The sequence below is a fragment of the Sminthopsis crassicaudata genome, chromosome 5, assembly GCF_048593235.1.
Source record: "Sminthopsis crassicaudata isolate SCR6 chromosome 5, ASM4859323v1, whole genome shotgun sequence".
Taxonomy (NCBI): domain Eukaryota; kingdom Metazoa; phylum Chordata; class Mammalia; order Dasyuromorphia; family Dasyuridae; genus Sminthopsis; species Sminthopsis crassicaudata.
Window position 1 is genome coordinate 290,599,437 of NC_133621.1, and position 18,530 is coordinate 290,617,966.

At 40.3% G+C, this 18,530-nt stretch overlaps 1 protein-coding gene across 1 annotated transcript in view; it reads right to left on the reverse strand.

Moving 5' to 3' along the window:
• The window catches only part of NT5DC3 (5'-nucleotidase domain containing 3), a 92,517-nt gene that overhangs the window by 10,296 nt on the left and 63,691 nt on the right, over nucleotides 1–18,530 (reverse strand). The window contains exons 6-12 of the mRNA XM_074271421.1: nucleotides 17,412–17,549; nucleotides 16,158–16,218; nucleotides 14,419–14,521; nucleotides 14,214–14,315; nucleotides 6,267–6,348; nucleotides 4,587–4,673; nucleotides 2,786–2,926 (exon numbers count right to left, since the gene is read on the reverse strand). Of these exons, the coding sequence (XP_074127522.1) occupies nucleotides 2,786–2,926; nucleotides 4,587–4,673; nucleotides 6,267–6,348; nucleotides 14,214–14,315; nucleotides 14,419–14,521; nucleotides 16,158–16,218; nucleotides 17,412–17,549 (714 nt within the window). The remainder of the gene's footprint in view (nucleotides 1–2,785; nucleotides 2,927–4,586; nucleotides 4,674–6,266; nucleotides 6,349–14,213; nucleotides 14,316–14,418; nucleotides 14,522–16,157; nucleotides 16,219–17,411; nucleotides 17,550–18,530) is intronic.

The following is an 18,530-nucleotide window of genomic DNA, read 5'->3' on the forward strand; positions in this document are numbered from 1 at the left end:
CTGCCACCTCATACATACACTCTCCTCCTCACTCTCCCCACACCAGAAATTGCTTGTACATACAAATTGTATTTATTTGTCTATGCTTGAGTTATTTCCTCCAACAGAATGTAAGCTTCTAAAAGCCAGATTCTCTTTATTTTTCAGTTTAATATATAGTAGATACTTAATAAATGTTCACTGAATGACTAAACTCCATATATCAGGCCCCAATATAAAGTAACAAAATGGATTTTTAAAAATATATCAGGATTTATAACAACTAAAACTATGTTGGTCTTCAAAAACTAGTCCAAAAAGGCTGGAATTCCTCGATCAGAACCACATCATTTTATATTCATGGCCTCATTATGTTACTTAAAAAAAAAAAAAAAATTACTTCCTTTTGCAAGATTCCAACTCACAAATGACTGATTCTGAGATTCAACATTCTGTCACTTAGCTCCCTAGGGAAGCCAAGTTCTCAAGAAGTCTGCTTTTCTACAAAGACAGTGGGATATCTGGGATGTTCACATATTAATGCATATCTGTGAGCACAAGCAAGTGCCCCCTCTCTCCCCTCTTTGCCCCCACCTCACCCCCACCCTATTTATTCTCTCACTCACTACAATGGGCTAGATTTGATTCTATCAAACTGTGAAGAATTTTTTCTTTTCTTTTCTTTTCTTTTCTTTTTTTTTTTTTTTTTTTTGAGCTAGACCAAAGTTTTCATTGGCAAAAAGAACTCTCTGTAAGGAATTTCTCTCCAATCATCATGTGCTCTACATCTATTAGTCTCAAAGGGTTGCACTAAAGTATACTGGACACTCAGCCTAGTATGAGTCAGAGGTATAACTACAACTCATGTTCTCATGAAGGCTGGGAGGGGGTGGGTTTTACTTAGAGATGAAAGAATAATACAACCAACTGATGCTGCTTCCATGAAAAATAGCATTTTTTAAATGTGCTTTTGTATTTTTGAGGAAGAAGTACAGATCTGTAAATTCATTGTTATAGGGAGTCCCCAAACTCCCTCTTATCAATGCAAATCTGCAACTGTTCCTGCAACTATGGCCTTAGAAGGTGAGGGGGGCGGCCTAAGTAGTCATGGGACCTGCCCAGAATCCCATCATCAGTATGTGTCAGAAGTGGGACTTAAGGAAGGCCAGGCCTACTCAGTACATTGTCAGCCTTCCTCTCATAGCAGATCTATAGTGGGGAAGAAAGCACATCAATGAAACTCGCATCCTTGCCTAAGATTTACAAGAGGTTCACTTTTATTCACAGAATAAAACAAAAAGCTCTGTTGCATGGGCATGATATTAGTCTAAATTTTGTCTCTGTGGCTTTCCAACTTGAATAAGTCCCTTAACTAAACAGAGTCTCAGCTCCATCAGTAAAATGGGGAGAATAACCACTCTGAATACCTCGCTCACAAGGCTGCTGCATGGCTCATGTATGTACAAGACTAGACTTTATAAGTACTATATAAATGCTAATTGCTTTTATTATATATCTTCAGATAAAAGTAAACTTAGCCCACCTCCTTTATTTCAATTTATTTGTTTGTTTATTTGGTTAGTGTGGCAAACAGAGTTAAGTGACTAGAGATTGCAGAAAAGTGCCAACCTGCACTGGCAGAGGAATCTTTCTCATCCAGGAGTCTCTATGGCAATGCCATCATGGGTACAGTCGCTACCCCAGGGTGCCAAATGGATCTGCCGTATAGCTAAGTGTTTATGGCTCATCTCCTCTACTAGAATAAAAGCCCCTTTACAGCAGAGGCCATTTCATTTTTGACTTAATATCCCCACAGGGCCCAGCACAGGGCCTGAATTGCTTAAGAAATGCTTATAAACTAAAAGATAAATTTTCAAGGTAACATTAAACAATTTAAAAGAATAAAATACAAAGCTAATGAAAAGTTTATTCCAGTGACTGCGTTTTCTTTTTTTTTTCCCCAGAGAGAAATTTTTTCCAGAGGGAAGACTTTATAGAAGAGACAGCACTTGGAAGACACAGAAAATTCAATTGTTGATGTCACCTTCAAGGTCAAGTTGGGCTAATAAAAAATATGAATGAGACACCCAGCCAAGGGGCAGGTAATCTCCCTGCTGGCCACCACCCAGAAGCCTGAAGTTGAAGCACGGACTTAGACCTTGAAGGGCCCCAAGAGACCCTCTAGTCTCAGCTACGTCATTATCTAAAATAGGAAAATACAATAGCCAGACAGCCACGGCAAAGAGACTTCCTGATGGAGCTAAAGCAGGTGTTCAGAGGCCCTTTCATGGAGCTGAAGAAGGTCTTAGCAAGGGAAAAAAAACAACCCAGCATCCTCAGTGATTTATTGGGAGGCCCTGAAAATGAGCTAAGCCTGGTGTAGCCCAACCTTAAACAGTAAATACCTGAAATGATTTGAGCTGATGTAATCCTCCAGATTTAAGGAGGGGAAAAGAGAAGAAAGGGGGGAAGAGAAAGAAGAGAAAGACAGGTGCAGAGACGAGGAGGAAGAGAAAGGAGAGAAAGAGAAGAAAGAAGGAGGTGAAGAGAGGAAAGGGAAAGGAAGAAGAGAGAAAGACAAAAGGAGACAAAAGGAAGGAAAGGGCTTCTTCTCACAGATAAGAGGGAGGAGAGGGACAAGAGGAAAAGGGAGGGGGGAAAAAGGGAGGAGAGGAGAGGAAGAGGAAGGAGAGGGAAAGGTGGAAGAAAGGAGAAAGGAGAGAAAAAGAGAAAAAGAGGGGGAAGAAAGAAAAAGAGAGGCAAGGGAAGAGGAAGGGGAAAAGGGAGGGAAAGAAATCCCACAAACCTGCATCTGTTCCAGTAATCCAGTCAGGGTCTGCAACCAGGTCATGGTTTGAATGTACTGCTCCGTGTTCATGATCTTGATCTCTGATCTCAGCTCGGGAATAATGGCCCCCGTCCGCCAGCCATGTTTTAGGGTCAAATCCTGCCAAGAATCAATATGAGTCTTAAGCTCCATTACCTCTTTCAGCCCCAATCGGTGTTTGCACAATGGTTTCTTAATTGTCGTGGTTAGCTATTAACCAAGCTGGATGAATGAATTACATTTCACTGATAACATGACAATCTCGGGCTTTAACCAGTTCTCCCTCATGGAAGGTTCAGCCTGGGAATCATGGCTAAGGCTGCCCAGATCTCACAAGGTTGCACTCTAGGAAAGTTCAATGAGACAATGAGAAGGAAATATTTGTTCTTGAATCAAAAATAATAATAAAACAACAGGTACTGCCCGGGGTCACATAGCTGGGAAAGGTAAGGATCTGAAATCTAGGGCGGGAGCTCCTGTCCTGGGCTAGGACTGAGGAGCAGAGGGAGAAGAACCTGGATTACTTGGGAGGGAAGGGGGAGTGCAGAGCTTTCAATTGCTCCAAATTGTTTGTTTTCCCAATCTGCCAACGCTCTCGCTGCTCCAGCAGGGCACACCAAGCTCTGATAACTCCAAGGATGATGGAAAATGACCCAGTGGGCGTAACCACTGCAGCTCGTCCATGATAATGGCTTGGGCTGGATATACTGAATGAGCCATTACAGCAGGATCAAAAAAGGCAGAGGGCTGGAACAGCAGATGGCCAGTGCACACGGTCCATCAGCATTAAGCATCACCATCCATCCACAGCAAAAGCACAAAAAGCACGGCAGATAAAGAGTGACCAGCTATTGGCAACACCTGGTTCTAATCCCATCACAGACACTATGGGCAATTGGTGCCTCAGTTTCTTCATTTGCAAACTGGGACCAGGGGTGGATTCAATGGCCTCCAAGGTCTCCCCATAAGGACTTCTTATGGGAGATCGGAGATAAAAATCTCATTATAGAAAGGCACTGAGCAGAGATTGGAGTTTGGGAAGGGGGATCTGCATCTGTGGAAGAATACACAGCATCCAAGAAATCTCTGTCCCATCCAAGACAAATCTAAGGGCCAAGTCCATAAAAATAGGGAACTGTGGTTCTAGTGCCTCCCCTGCTAAGGTTATCTTACATCTACACTGCATGATTCTTGCACATATTTCTTTATGTATGAGTTATCACTCCATTAGAACAGAAGCTCTATGAGGGCAGGGACTGTTTTTGCCTTTTCTTTCATCTTCAGTGCTTAGCACAGGGCCTAGCTCATAGCAGACACTAATAAATGCTTATTGACTTGACTTAGTATCCCTTACACAAAGCACACTACCTGGCAATACTATTGTTCAATCACATCCAACTCTTTGTGGCCCATTTGGAGTTTTCATGGCAAAGACACTGGAGTGATTTGCTATTTTATTCTCCAGTTCATTTTACAGGGGAGGAAACTGAGGCAATCATGGTTAAGTGATTTATCTGGGGTCCTCCTGACTCTAGTCTCAGTGCTCTGCCACCCAGCAACACACAATTAACAAGTGCTTACAAACTTGACTTTGTATCCCCAGTGTTCTTAGCTTGTTGACTGACTAACTGACTGGACAGCATTTGAAAAAAAAAATTCTTTAACCAGTAGCAAAGGTCCCTATTATTCTATTAACACAAAAAGAGACAAATTGTTATACATTAATTCATTTTTCCATAACTAAAAATACACAAGGCCAGGAGGAAAGAAGCTTACTTACAGCCAGATCACTGTATATGTGATCTCCAAAATATAACACTTTGGACCCCCTCCATCCTGTAAGTTTCAAAAATTCATATAAATTACCCTGTAAGAAAGAAAACACAAATGTTATTGCATGTGGCAGGGACAAATATATTTACACGAAGCCTTACAAAGGAACAGAAATGAACTGTGCAGCAGGGTAGACAATGGGCCTTCCTCTGACATATTCTGGCAATGGGGCCCTGGATCCTGTCACTTGGCCTGTGGGTACCCCAGGGAATTATTTCTTTAAGACTAAGTTGCACAATGAGATGATTCAGGCCAATTCCAATGACCTTGTGATGGAGAGCCATTTACACCCAAAGAGAGGACTGTGGGAACTGAGTGTGGATCACAACATAGCATTTTCACTCTTTTTGTTGTTGTTTGCATTTTATTTTCTTTCTTCTTTTTTCCCTCTCTTTCTTTATTTCTTTCTCCTTAAATCCAACATGTTAGATTTAACATATATTTCTACCATGTTTAACATATATTGGATTACTTGCCATCTCGGGGAGAGGAGAGGAGGAAGGGGAGGAAAATTGGAACACAAGGTTCTGAAAGGGTTAATGTTGAAGAATTATTCATGCATATGTTTGGAAAAATAAAAAGCTTTAATAAAGAAAAAAAAGACTAAGTTGCCGAGCAGGTGAGATCTGCGTCAATGGAGAGAGTTCTAACTCTTAGAGTTCCCTACAATAACAAAATCAAACTATATACCCCCCAAAAAAAAAATCTAAGAAATCCAAATAAGTCCTACATGTCTCACTGTACTATTAGTGTTCAGCCTGATTAAATAATACTAAAACTAAATAATACTAAAATCCCAGGCCCACACATGCCCTCTTTATCAAGAAGGGAATAGAAGCAACCTGCTAGAAACAATTCAGTTGATATTTGCTGAATGATAGACTACATGAGAAAGTTATTTTGAAAAAGATGTTTAAGTTTATCAAGGGCATCTTAAAATCTTACTTATTATGGAAGCAATATATATTTAAGTGTGAAATTTTAAGCCAGAATTCAAGAGCTCAAATTTTATTTTCTTCTACTTAGTATGATAAAGTAGGGTCTTGAGCTCACAGTTCTAAAGCTAAGAGACCTCAGCTGGACCTAGTTCAACACCCTCATTTTTACAGATGAGGAACGTAAGATCCAGAATTCTAAAGCGACTTGCTCAGGAACCAGAGGCAGGATTATAGGGTCTTTATATGCAGAGTTGAAAGGCACAGTAGAGATCATCTTGCCCAGTCCTCTTGTTTTACAGATGGGGAAACAGACTCTAGGAAGGAGTGATTCAGCCAGTCACTGGCAGAGCCAAGGATCCCATGACCCCTAAATGAACACTATTAACTCTTAATAAAACACATTGATTAAACTCTGAACTGCCCCAAGGTTGCTTTTCATGGTTAATACTTTCTGACCCACAAAGGAAGGAAGGGGGCAGTGTGGGAAAGTGGACAGAAAATCATCAGGAAGCCCTTGTTCAAATCCCAGCCTCTGGCATAAAAAGGTTGGGGGATCCTGAGCATGTCCCTTAATGCCCTTGAAGACTACACGTCCACCTGCAAGTTTCCACTCTGTACTGGAAGAAGTGCCCCCTACTAATGAAAACAAAGGTCCATTTTTTTTAATGGAAGTTAACCCTTTATAATACCTGTTTGTAAATCTGGCCTTTTTCCAGCTTATTGATTTTATCCCAAAGTAGTACACCTCTCTCGGTCACCTTCCGGAATGGTCTAATGAGAAAAGTATCATGACATGTTAGTACAGGGTTTTGCTTTATTATTCTTATTGTTATTTTACAGTAATTCGCAGTGTTCATAGCATTTTCAGGTTTTCAAGGCACTTTACAAAAGTTATATCATTTGAGTCTCAAAACAATCCTGGAAGGTAGTTGCTATTATCTCCCAGATTATTTTTACTAAGGAAACAGTCTCATGTGGTTAAATGACTTGTCCAGTATCATACAGCTAGTAAGAGTCTGGGGCAGGATTTGAACTCTCCAGATTTCCAAGCCCAACTTTCTTTTCCCTATACCATGCCAGCCATCTCCCTATATTATGCCATTCCCGAGTTCTGATAGAAGTTTTTAAAAAAATTTAAAGGATAAGAGGTTAGAGCTGGAAGAGACATGCATGACCACCAAGTCCAACTTCCCTCATTTTACAGATAGGGAAACTAAGGCAAACAGGGACAAGTGATTTCCCCAGGTTCACATAGCTATTAAGTGTGAACTCGGGAAAATGAAGCTTTCCTGACTCAGAGTCTAATGCTCTACATATTACAGTGCTTAGTATTTAAAGCATTTAAAATCTCCATGAACTGGTCCCAGAACTACCCTCCATCATCTGAAAATGAAGGAGGAAGGAATCTCTCATCACCAACCAAGTAGAAAAAGCTGTCCCTGAGGGTGAAAACTGCTTTGTTTGTCTTTCTTGAAGCCTAATACAGTGTCCTTAAGATTCACACCAAAAATAACAAGAAGGTTAATGGCCTGGTAGCCGGAAGGCTTTTCTCTGCCACACAAAGAACAAAGCAGGGCTCCCAGAGATGCCAGTCTCTTCCCCTGGCCCCACTGCAGCCATCACAAAGAGAAGAACATCATAGATAGAAGACCAAAGAAGGCTCTGCCTTCCATATACTTCCCATGTTCAAAAGTTACTCAGCAAGCATTTATTAATCACTTACTGACTTCTGGGATGGAGCCAAGATGGTGGGGTAAAACCAGGAAGTTGTTAGAACTCTCCCAGTTTCCCTTGAAAACCACATGAAACCAAGGCTCTAATCAGAGTCTGATGGAATGAAATCATTCTCCAGTTGAAGACAGATTGGAAAAACTTCAAGAAAGGTCAGATTCACTGGAGTGAAAAGGGTGTTCAGCCAGACTCAAGACTCTGGAAAAATCAGGGAGAGGCTTTTAATCATAGCAAATCAGCAACTAAGACCCTCAGTCCTGGCTCAATAGAGAAACAGATCAGTGGGGAGCCTCCATTCCTAGCTCAGAAGACAAACCCTGGGAAACCAGGTTATTTCCTGAAAGAGCAGGCAGAGCTATCCCTCTACAAACACAAGGGGCTCCAGTGCTCAAAGCCAAGATTTAGACAGTTCCACCTTCACCCCAGGAGCAGAGCTCAACAATAAAAGTTAGAGAGAGAGAGAGAGAGAGAGAGAGAGAGAGAGAGAGAGAGAGAGAGAGAGAGAGAGAGAGAGAGAGAGAGAGAGAGAGAGAGAGAACAGAGAGAGAGAGACAGAGAGAGAGAGAGAGAGAGACAGAGAGAGACAGAGAGAGAGAGAGAGAAGAGAGAGAGAGAGAGAGACAGAGAGACAGAGAGAGAGACAGAGTCAGAGAGAGAGAGAGAGAGAGAGAGAGAGGAGAAGAGAGAGAGAGAGAGAGACAGAGAGACAGAGAGAGAGACAGAGTCAGAGAGAGAGAGAGACAGAGAGAGAGAGAGAGAGGAGAAGAGAGAGAGAGAGAGAGAGAATGCTAAAAGAAAAGGATAGAAAATGAGCAAGAAAAAGAGAAGAACCTTGAACATAGAAAGGGCAGACCAAAATGTTAACTCAGACGAAGACAAAATGTCCACAGAGGAGATCTCAAAGAGTGATATGAATTGGTCTCAAGCCCAAAGAGGCTTCTTGAAAGTGCTCACAAAAGACTTTAAAAGGCAAATAAGTGGGACAGCTAGGTGGTGCAGTGGATAGAGCACCAGCCTTGAATTCCGGAGGACTAGAGTTCAAATATGGTCTCAGACATTTAACATTAACTGTGTGACCCTGGGCAAGTCACTTAACCCCAGCCTCAGGAAAAAAAAAAGAAAAGGCAAATAAGAGAGATAAAAGAAAAAATGAGGAAAGAAATGAGAGGTATGTAATTCAGTCAACAGATTAGAAAAGGAAGGAAAAAAAATTAACTGAAGAAAACAACTCCTTAAAAAATACAATTGGCCGAAAACAAAAAAAAACAAAAAAATCCACTGAAGAAAACAATACCTTCAAAAATGGAAAGAGATACAATAGCTAACTGAAGAAAATCGTGCATTAAAAACTAGAAAAGGGCAAATGGAAGTTAATGACTATGAGACACCAAGAATCAGTCAAAAGAAAAAGAAAAAAAGAAGAAAATGTGAAACACCTCATTGGAAAAACAGCTGACCTGAAAAATAGATCCAGAAGAGACAATTTAAAAATTATTGGCCTACCTGAAGGCCATGACCAAAAAAAAAAAAAGAAAAAAAAGAGCCTGTATAGCATTCTTCAAGAGATAATTAAGAAAAACTACTAGCTAAACTAAAACTACTAAACTGTTAATCTACTAACACAGGACTCAAGAGAAGTATAGAAAAGTAAATAGTGGGAAAAATACATTATATAAAGGTTAAACTGTTTACATCCCTAGATGGGGAAAAGATATCTGTCACTCTTAAGAATTGTATTTGTCACTGGGGCAGACAGAAGAGGGCATCACATGGACAGAGGGTATGGTTGTGAATGGTCTTTGATATGATGACATCAAAGAAAAAGATATTAAGGGTTAAAAAAGGTCTATACTGGGAAAAGAGAAAAGGGGAGGTATAATGATAAATTAGATCACATGAAGAAGCATAAAAGACCTATTACAAAAAAGGGGACAAAGGAGGAGAGTGAGCATTGTCTGAAGCTTGTTCTCATCAGTTTGGGCTCAAAGAGGGAATAACAATTATTCAATTGAGTATAGAAATTTATCTACTCATAAAAAGTAGGAGGAGAAAGAGGAAAGAAAAGGGAGGGGCAAGATAGAAGTGAGGGCAGAAACACTAGAGGAAAAAATAAGAAGGGGGAAGGGATGGTAAAAGATAAGGTAGTGGGGGTGGGATGGGTTGGAAAAAAACACTACTTGGGGAAAGGAGAAGGGTGATTGTAAAGGGCTGAAACTCTAAGTTGATGCACTGGGTCAGACAACCGAACACTTATTAATTACCCATTGGACAATACTCTATTAGCTTATGCTTGGAAAATGGCCCTTCCATTTCTGTGCTAGTGTATACAGAGAATTGTAGGAGGGACTAGGGGTGGAGTAAGACAAGCCAGAGTTACTTTGGCGATAGAGGAGGAGAGGTCATGGAGATCCTGCATCCATCCAATTCACTTCTACCCCTAAAGACCAAGAATAAAGACCAAGGACTTTTACTTATCCTGATTCTGACTGATTCTAAGGGATCTAGGTGCTATCTCGGTCTTCATGGGTGATAGAAGATAACATAAGTAGGTAGAGTGGGTAAAAAAAGAGCACTACTAAGAGAAGGGGGGGGGTGGGCAAAAATAAACACTACTAAGGAAAATAAAAGTATATATATACAGGAGAGAAAATAGGATGGAGGGAAATAAAAACTTGGTGATCATAACTGTGAATGTGAATGGGGTAAAATCTCCCATAAAATGGAATCAAATAGAGTGGATTAAAAAAACAATCCCACAATGTGGGGAGAGGGAGGCAGAGAGAGAGGGAGGGAGGGAGGAAAGGAAAGAGAGAGGGAGAGAGAGAATTTGCTATTTGCCCAATTTGACAATTCCAGTTAGGTCCCCAGTGGGGCTGCTAGATGGATTGCAATCTGAGAATGGTGATTTAAGAATGAATAAAAAAATCTGGGAAGAGGAGGAAGAAGGATGTAAATTCTGAAAACCACAAAAGTTTTATGTGGAACCTCAGAAAAATGCCGAAAGAGATTACTGAACCTATGTTTTGAGAACATAAGAAAAGAGATGCTACTACAAGCCAGCAGGGATTCACTTAGAACAAACTATGCTGGGGGCAGCGAGGTGGCGCAGTGGATGGAACACCAGCCCTGAATTCAGGAGGACCCGAGTTCAAATCTTGTCTCAGACACTTACATTTCCTAGCTGTGTGACCCTGGGCAAGTCACTCAACCCCAGCCTTCAAAAAAAAAAAAAAAAAACCAACTATGCTACACTAACCACATTCCCTGTTTTATGGAGTTACTACAGCTTAAATGGACTAGAAAGGAAAAAAAAATCAATATATTATTTAAGTACCTACTGAATGCCAGACACTGTGCTCAGCATTGGGGCATACTAAAGCAAAAACAAAACAGTTCAGACCTTCCAAAAGCTCATTTTCACCCAACGTTTAACAAAATCTCCCCTGATATGCTCAAGGACAAATGTGGGCTGACAATAGACAGCATTATATTCCTAAGTGGCTAAAGAATTTATCAGTGAGTCAATATTAGCTTGGGGGAAAAAAAATCTCTCAACAATCAATAAACGATCATTTATTAAGAGCCTTTTCTGTACCAAATGCTAACCACTGAAAATACAAAGACAAAAACAAGATAGTCTTTGCCCTCAAGAAGCTCACCTTCTAACAAGCATTTATTAATCACCTATTATGCACCAAGTAATGCTAGCCACTGAAGATACATGGTAAAAACAAGAGAGTTCTTGCCTCCAAGAAACTTACATACCAATAAGCTTTTATTAAGCACTTACTATGTGCCAAGCACTATGCTAGTCATTGGAGATATATATAGCAAAAGCAAGAGAGTTCATGCCCTCAAAGAACCTATATTCTAACAAGCATTTATTAAGCACCTACTGTGCACTAAATAATGTGATGGCCACTGAAAATATATAGCAAAGGCAAAAGAGTCCTTACCTTCAAGAAGCTTACATTCCAACAAGCACTTATTAAGTACCTACTATATATCATAGGAGATAATTTAATAGGTCAATAGATTGAGTAAGTGTTGAGTCTGGAATCAGAAAGACCCAAGTTCAAATCTGACTTTTAAATCCAGACATTTAATAGTTCCATGACTCTTAAGTAACTTAATCCTGTTTGCCTCGGTTTCAAAGGGAAGAGAGTTCTTGCCTTCAAGAAGCTTACATTCCAACAATCATTTATTAAGCACCTACTATATACCATAGGAGACAATTTCATAGGTCAGTAGATAGAGTGTTGTGTCTGGAATCAGGAAGACCTGAGTTCAAATTTGACTTTCAAATCCAGATATTTAATAGTTGCATGACCCTTAAGTCACTTAATCCTGTTTACCTCAGTTTCCTCATCTATAAAATGAGTTGGAGAAGAAAATGGCAAACTTTCTTTGCCAAGAAACCCCCACAAACAGAATAGCACATGGGATTAGAAAGAATTAGATATGACTGAACATACCAAGCTCTGTGCTAGCCACTGGAGATATAAAGAAAAAAATAATCCTTGCATTCTAATATGCATTTATTAAGCATCCACTCTGTGTTTAGGAAATCCAGACAAAAGCAAAATACTCTTTGCCCATTTTGCACTGATGACCCACTACAAGTCAATGTATTTCTCAACAATTAAGATGAAGACCTTGAAGACATGTTCCTCATCTGTGCAGAGGACAAAGCTGAAGGGGATAGAGCTCACATGCTGAATGAATCAGGATTCAAAAATATTTCAAGAGTCTGGAAGGACAAGCTGAAAGCAGGATGATGAAATATGAGAAAAATAAAACCTCTGTTTTGTATTTCAAAAAACACTTTTCCTTTTCAAGAAAGTACTTTTTTAAAATAAGCCACATGAGTATATGTGAGGGCAATTAAAAACAGTTCATGTAGAAGAAACAAAACTAAGAATTTTAAATGACTCAGTTTTACAGGAGCTCTCAGCATGATGTCGGCTAAAAACGATCAAACACAGGCAACATTTGTAAAAATAATGTCCAAGGTCTTCTTGACTAGTAGCAAAAAGAACTCTGGGAGAGGCACCTGGTGTAAGGAAGAGAAAGCAGGCCTTGGAGCCAGGAAAACCTGAATTCAAGAAGTGCTTCTGATACATTCAGATTTTGTGATCTTGAACAAGTCATTTAACCTCTAAGTATTCTAAACAACTCTCTAAGGCTTTAAGTAGAAAGAAGGTGCCAAACTGCTTCGGTAAAAGGAACATCCTTATCTGGGAGTTTCCCAGATCAATGAAATCACAGATACAATCCCTATCTATCCCTATCCTAAAAGTATCATGCGTGCATTTCTATTATATCACTTTAAACTTTGGTGATTCTAACCCTACAAAAGTTTAAGAAACTCCCAGCTATGGAAATTCCCTCTATCAATACAAGATGGCACCTTCTCTGAAGTTCATAAGTCTTAGAGTTGCCTAGAGCACCGTGTCTTGTCCAGGCTCAAACAGCCAATAGGTATCAGGGACAGAATTTGAACACAGGTCTACCCAATCCCAAAGCAATTGTCTAGCTTCCATTCAGAAGTAATTCATAACATACTCATTTTACAAATGGGAAATCAGAGAAGTTTATTAGTTTGTCTCTAGCTACTATTCTGTACTACATGTTTATTGAATATGGATATTTTATCCATATAATGATAAAAAAAAATCAGAGCTTGACCACAGTTACATGGCTGCAAGCTGAGATCAGAACCCAGGATTTCCGTCTCCAAATCTGGAGTTCTGTCAGCCATCCCCCACTAGCCACCACTCATAGAGTACCAGGGTAAACCCTGGACTCCAAATCTTAAGAGCATCCACAAAATAGGGTCTGTCCACAAAAGAGAGCAAGCAGGATGATGGAAAGGCTTAAGAGGATGCCATGTGAGAAACAGTCAAAAGAATTAAGACCAGGAAGCAGAGAGAAAGCCATCACAGATACCCTCAGGTTTATAAAGGTTAGCCATGGGGAAGAGCAAAGATGGGTTTCAAGGTCAGAACTAAAAAACTGTAATGTCATTCCACTGTCATTGTTTGTTCTTCATTCTCCTAGAGGACCATAATACCAGGGAGGCCATGCCATAACAATCTGTCAAGGACTAGTGATATCATCTGGGGACACTCCTTTCAGTGATCTTAATGGCCAATCAGCCGTTAATGAGAACAACCTCCAGAATATTAGATAAGCCTGCAAACCATTGCCCGAGGCTTAGAAAGGTTGACTAGAAAACAACAGTGGATAAAAACTACTGGAAAGTGGAGGGGGGAGGGAGAAAGGGGGAGAAAGAAGGAGAAAGGGAGAAAAGGGGGAAAGAAGGTATAGTCAAAATAATGTCCAGAATGGACTGACCTGTCAGGACTAAGCTCCCTGTCACTGGAAGCATTTAAGGAGACTCTGTTGTATATATGGATTCGCAGAATGGATGGGAAATTGGACTAGACATTGTCTAGTTACTGAGAGATTTCAGTCATAGCCATGACCTCCTTTGGGATTTTCTCAGCAAAGATACCAGAGTGATCTGCCATTTCCTTCTCCAGTTCATGAGGCAAACAGGGCTAAGGGACTTGCCCAGAGCCACACAGCTAGTAGATTTGTCATTAAGATGATTCTTATTCTCCTTAGATTCTATATGTCTCATCTTCACAAAACAAGCCAAATTTGATCTTTTCCTCTATGCAACTTTCTTAGAAGCCTGACTCTGCCAGATTTTGACATTTTGACAGATGAATTTTCACCAATCTTAGAATTCCTTTTCCAAAAGGATTAAAAAATACACTTATAAGATAGGATGCTTGTGATTTTATCAATCAATTTTACCAAAAGACATCCCCCAGAGTGAGCCCTCACCTAGCAGTAAATGAACAAAATCCTGTCTCTTGGGGAAAAAAGATTCTTACCTCCGCCGGTCGTTGAAGAAGTTGGGCTTCTCAGCCTGAACGATGACTACATCAAAGAGATCCCGCCAGTCCTTCCCAACGATGTACCGCATCCCTTTGTCCCTAGAGCATTCAAAGTCACATTAGTGCAATGTTAAAGTCATTCTGATGGATCATTTTCAAGTTTTAAAACAAAATGGACTTAGCTACCAAACAGCCAACTTACACGAAGCTGCTGGGGCTGTTGGTGATAAGGAACATCTTCTTGCCATGATTCGCCAACTTGGCCAGCACTGCACGGGTCTGCTCAGCATAGCAGATATACTTCTCTGAGAGAGACAGACAGAGAGAGAGAGACAGAGACAGAGAGAGACAGAGACAGAGACAGAGAGATATATACAGGCAGAGGCAGAGGAAGGGAGGAAAAGACAGATAGACAGATTAAAAAGAGAAAGAAAAAGTGCACACAGATGTTAAATTCACCAGTATGGAATGGTGGATAAGATTATTGGACTTGGAAAAAAATCAAAAAAACTTGGATTGAAATCCTTCCTCAGATACTTATTAATTGTAGGACCCTAGGTAAAACATTTAATCTCGTGACCTCTTGACTCATCTGGAAAATGAATAGGCTGCACCCTAACAATGTCACCATCTGGAAATTACTTTCTGCTTGGTCTCCCTGCCTCAAATCTCTGCTCAATCCAGGGTGTCTTTCTCTCACTGTACATGCACACACCCCCACACATGGACACATACACATCCCACACCATCCAACACCACTGGCTTCCTATCACCTCCAGGATCAAACATAAAACCTTCCATCTGGCTTTTAAAGTCCTTTACAAGCTGGTCCCCTCTTACCTTTCTGTGTTCTTACCCCCCCCAAGAATATTATCTGGTGACACTGGACCCTTGGCTGTTCCTCAAACATGGTGCTCCATTACTCAACTGAGCATTTTTACCAGCTGGCCCCCACCTGGAGTTTTCCCCTTCCTTTCTTCTTCCTCCCAGCTTCCTTTAGGTCTCAGTTAAAATCTCACTTTCTGCAAGAATCCTTCCCTAATCCCCTTGCCCAGTAGTAGATTTATCATTAAGCTCCTTCTTATACACCTAAGATTCTGTAAGTCTCATCTTCATAAAACAAGCTAGACTGATCCAATGTATGAAACTCTCTCATAAGCTTGACTCTGTCAGGCAAAGATGAGCAAAAACATTTTGATGGATGAATTTTCACCAGAATCAGAATCCCTTTTCCAAAGGGATCGAATGCCTTCCTTCTATCCTATATATTTCTTCTTTGTACAAGCTGTTCATGGGCTGTCTCCCTCATGAGAATCTGAACTTTTTGTAGGTAAAGCCTATTTTTGCCTTTCTTTGAACCTCTGGGGCACAGAACAGTGCCCAGCACATCATAGGTGCTTAAAAATACTTATTGATTGATTGGTCTCTAAGCTCTTTGTACTACCCCAGCATATGGATGGGAAGATGAATTCAGACAGAGATAAGGTAAAATGGCTCTGTTCTGTGTCCATGAACATGTCCTCATGGCCAAATCCAGAATCTTAAGTCCATAGCTCTAGACTCCCAAGAGATCCTGGAGACCATCTAATCCAAACCCCCAACTGTACAGAGGGGGAACCTTAAGCTCAAAAAAGGGAAGCGAGGTACCCAGTATCACTCAAGTAATAAGGGGCAGAGCCAAAATTCAAACTGAGGTCCCATGAGTCCAAGCTCAGGGCTTTCCCAAAGCAGATAACCTGACAAGACACATTCCCTCAGGTGCAGAGCAAAGAAAAAATAAGGCATCTTCACAGAGAATGTGAAATTTGAACTGCTAGGGTGGGTTTGGCTTTTTGGGGGGGAGGGTTGCTTGGTTTTTCTTTTGGTTCTTTCTCTGCATCCCCAGCCTTCACTGCCTGGCACACAGCAGGAACTTAATAAATACTAGTTGAGTTGACTCACCAATATCCGCTTCAATTGCTCTGTACATAATCCCTTTGATGTGGACATCTCTGATTGAATCCTGGCAAAAGATCAATATACTTTTAATCAGAAAAAAAAAAGATCATTGAACAGTTTTGAGACAGACAGGCTTGAATCACAATCCAATTCAACAGCCCCTAAAGTAATTACTGTCTCATCTATAATTTTGGCAGCGCCTAAATACTAGTTTCATTCTCAGCTTTGTTCCTTTCCTTAAATACCTCCTCTTAGAGGGGGAGAAAAAAGCTTCTACTTTGATGTACATCAGTTTCAAAGCAATGCTCAGCATGGCAAGTGAGGGGGAAGATTTGCAATTGATTGATCTCCTCCCATGAGCCCTCTCAGTGCTGGACAGCAGCCAGACCAGCTTCTTGGTTACCAGAGAGGGGGAAAAAGCAATCAATTCGAGACATCACAGGATTACGTTTGAGACATGGACCCTTCTAGCTCCAGGCTTAAAGGCCATCCAGTCCAACTTGTTCTTTTTACAAAAGGGGAAACTGAGGCTTATAACTTGCCAAAGCTAGCAGTCCACAGCAGATCCATAATTTGAATCCAGTTCATGGAATCATCAACCCAGAGGTGGAAGGGAGCTCAAGAGGCCAATTAGTCTAATCTTTTCACTTTACAGATGAGAAAAATTGAGTCTCACTGAGCTTAAGTGGTCACAAAAGAAGAAAATAGCAGGACTGAGATTGAAACTCATGTCCTCTGACTCTTTGCCCTATACCAAACTCATCTTCTTTGTCTCTCTCTCTACTCCCAGTGATACATCCTCAACCACTACCAGGAAGACACACTCAACAAATCTGGCCCAACAGCCAAGCAACCAGAGCTGGAGCCATACGTTGGCCATCCTCCTGGTATCAATTTATGAGCAGAGCTCAAGAAAAGGGCTGAACTGTGAGAACCGAATTCAAGTTATGAATACCATATGAAGATCATTAAGAAACAATGAAAATAAAGAATTTGACAAAACTTGAGATTTATATGAGCTGGTATAGAACCAAGAAAATAATTCCTCTGATGTAATGGGATCCCTTAAAAAGCTCAAGATTCTCAAACAAATGAAAGAAATCCAAATTTTCCAAGAATATGTTTTAAAATCCAAAGCTGTAACATTAGTTAAAGGATTCAATTCCCCTGGCCAAGCTGAACCAAAGCACTAATTCTCTTCTCCAGCCCCCTTCTCCTCCCCTGCTCCCATTCCCCCATCCCAGCCTCAGGCACAACCTTGACATCCTTGTAGAGATGCACAGGCTCATAATCAAGGTTGTTCTTCAGAAAATACTCATTGACGCAAGAGAGGAGGGTCATCTCTGGTAAGGAAAAGATGTCCATGAACTGCTTCATCGTGTTTCCATGAGAACTCTGCGGGAAAAGAAGAAACAGAAACTTTATAAGAGCGGAGAGATACAGCATAACAAAATGGAAGGTAGACTGGATTCAAAGCCAAAGTCTCTGGCTCTACCACTCCCATCTATACAACTTGCCAAGTTGTAAACCATACAAATACACAACAAGTCACTTAATCTCTGTTTTCTGTCTTTTGCCTCTATTATTTATTACCTGTGTGACCTCAAATAGGTCTCATTCTCTCGGGGTCACATCTTCCTCATCTGCAAAATTGGGGGTGGGAGAAAGATAAGCATTTATACAGCCCTACCATTATATACTAGGCACTGGGCTAAGTGCTTTACAAATATTATTTCATTTGAAAAAATAAAGATATTCAATTAGAAATGTCCCACATGAGGCTTGCTACACTTTAAGTGCAGCCCAAATCAAATGTTTTTAAAAATATACCTCAAAATATTTTTAAATAATAAAAAAATATAATAAAACATAGGTTATATTAATTTGTGATCTTCTAAATCAACATGTAGCCCACAGGGATCATGAACTCTGTTTTCTACTTATCAGATTAAGATGTACATTAGAAATATTTAACAAAATAATTAAAATTAAAATAAAACACAGATAAAATTAATGTTGATCTTTTAAGTCAATATGTGGTCCACAGGGATCCTGATCTCCATTTCTATTTATGTTTGACACCACTGGACTAGAGGATGTCCAAGGTCCTTTACACCTTTATGATTCTATATGTGCAACCTCAGATGAACCTTTAGATAATCCTAAAACAAGGAATCTAGAGCAAGGAGGGTCTTAAAGTTTTTTTATATTATTGTGCCCAAAGTGACATCTTATGATCTCTTCTGCTCTATATCTAATAAATATATTAATTCATCTGTTATTTGCTGTTCAGTCACTTCAGTCTTGCCTGACTGTGGCCCTATTTGGGGTTTTCTTGGCAGAGACACTGGAGAGAGTTGCCATTTCCTCTTCCAG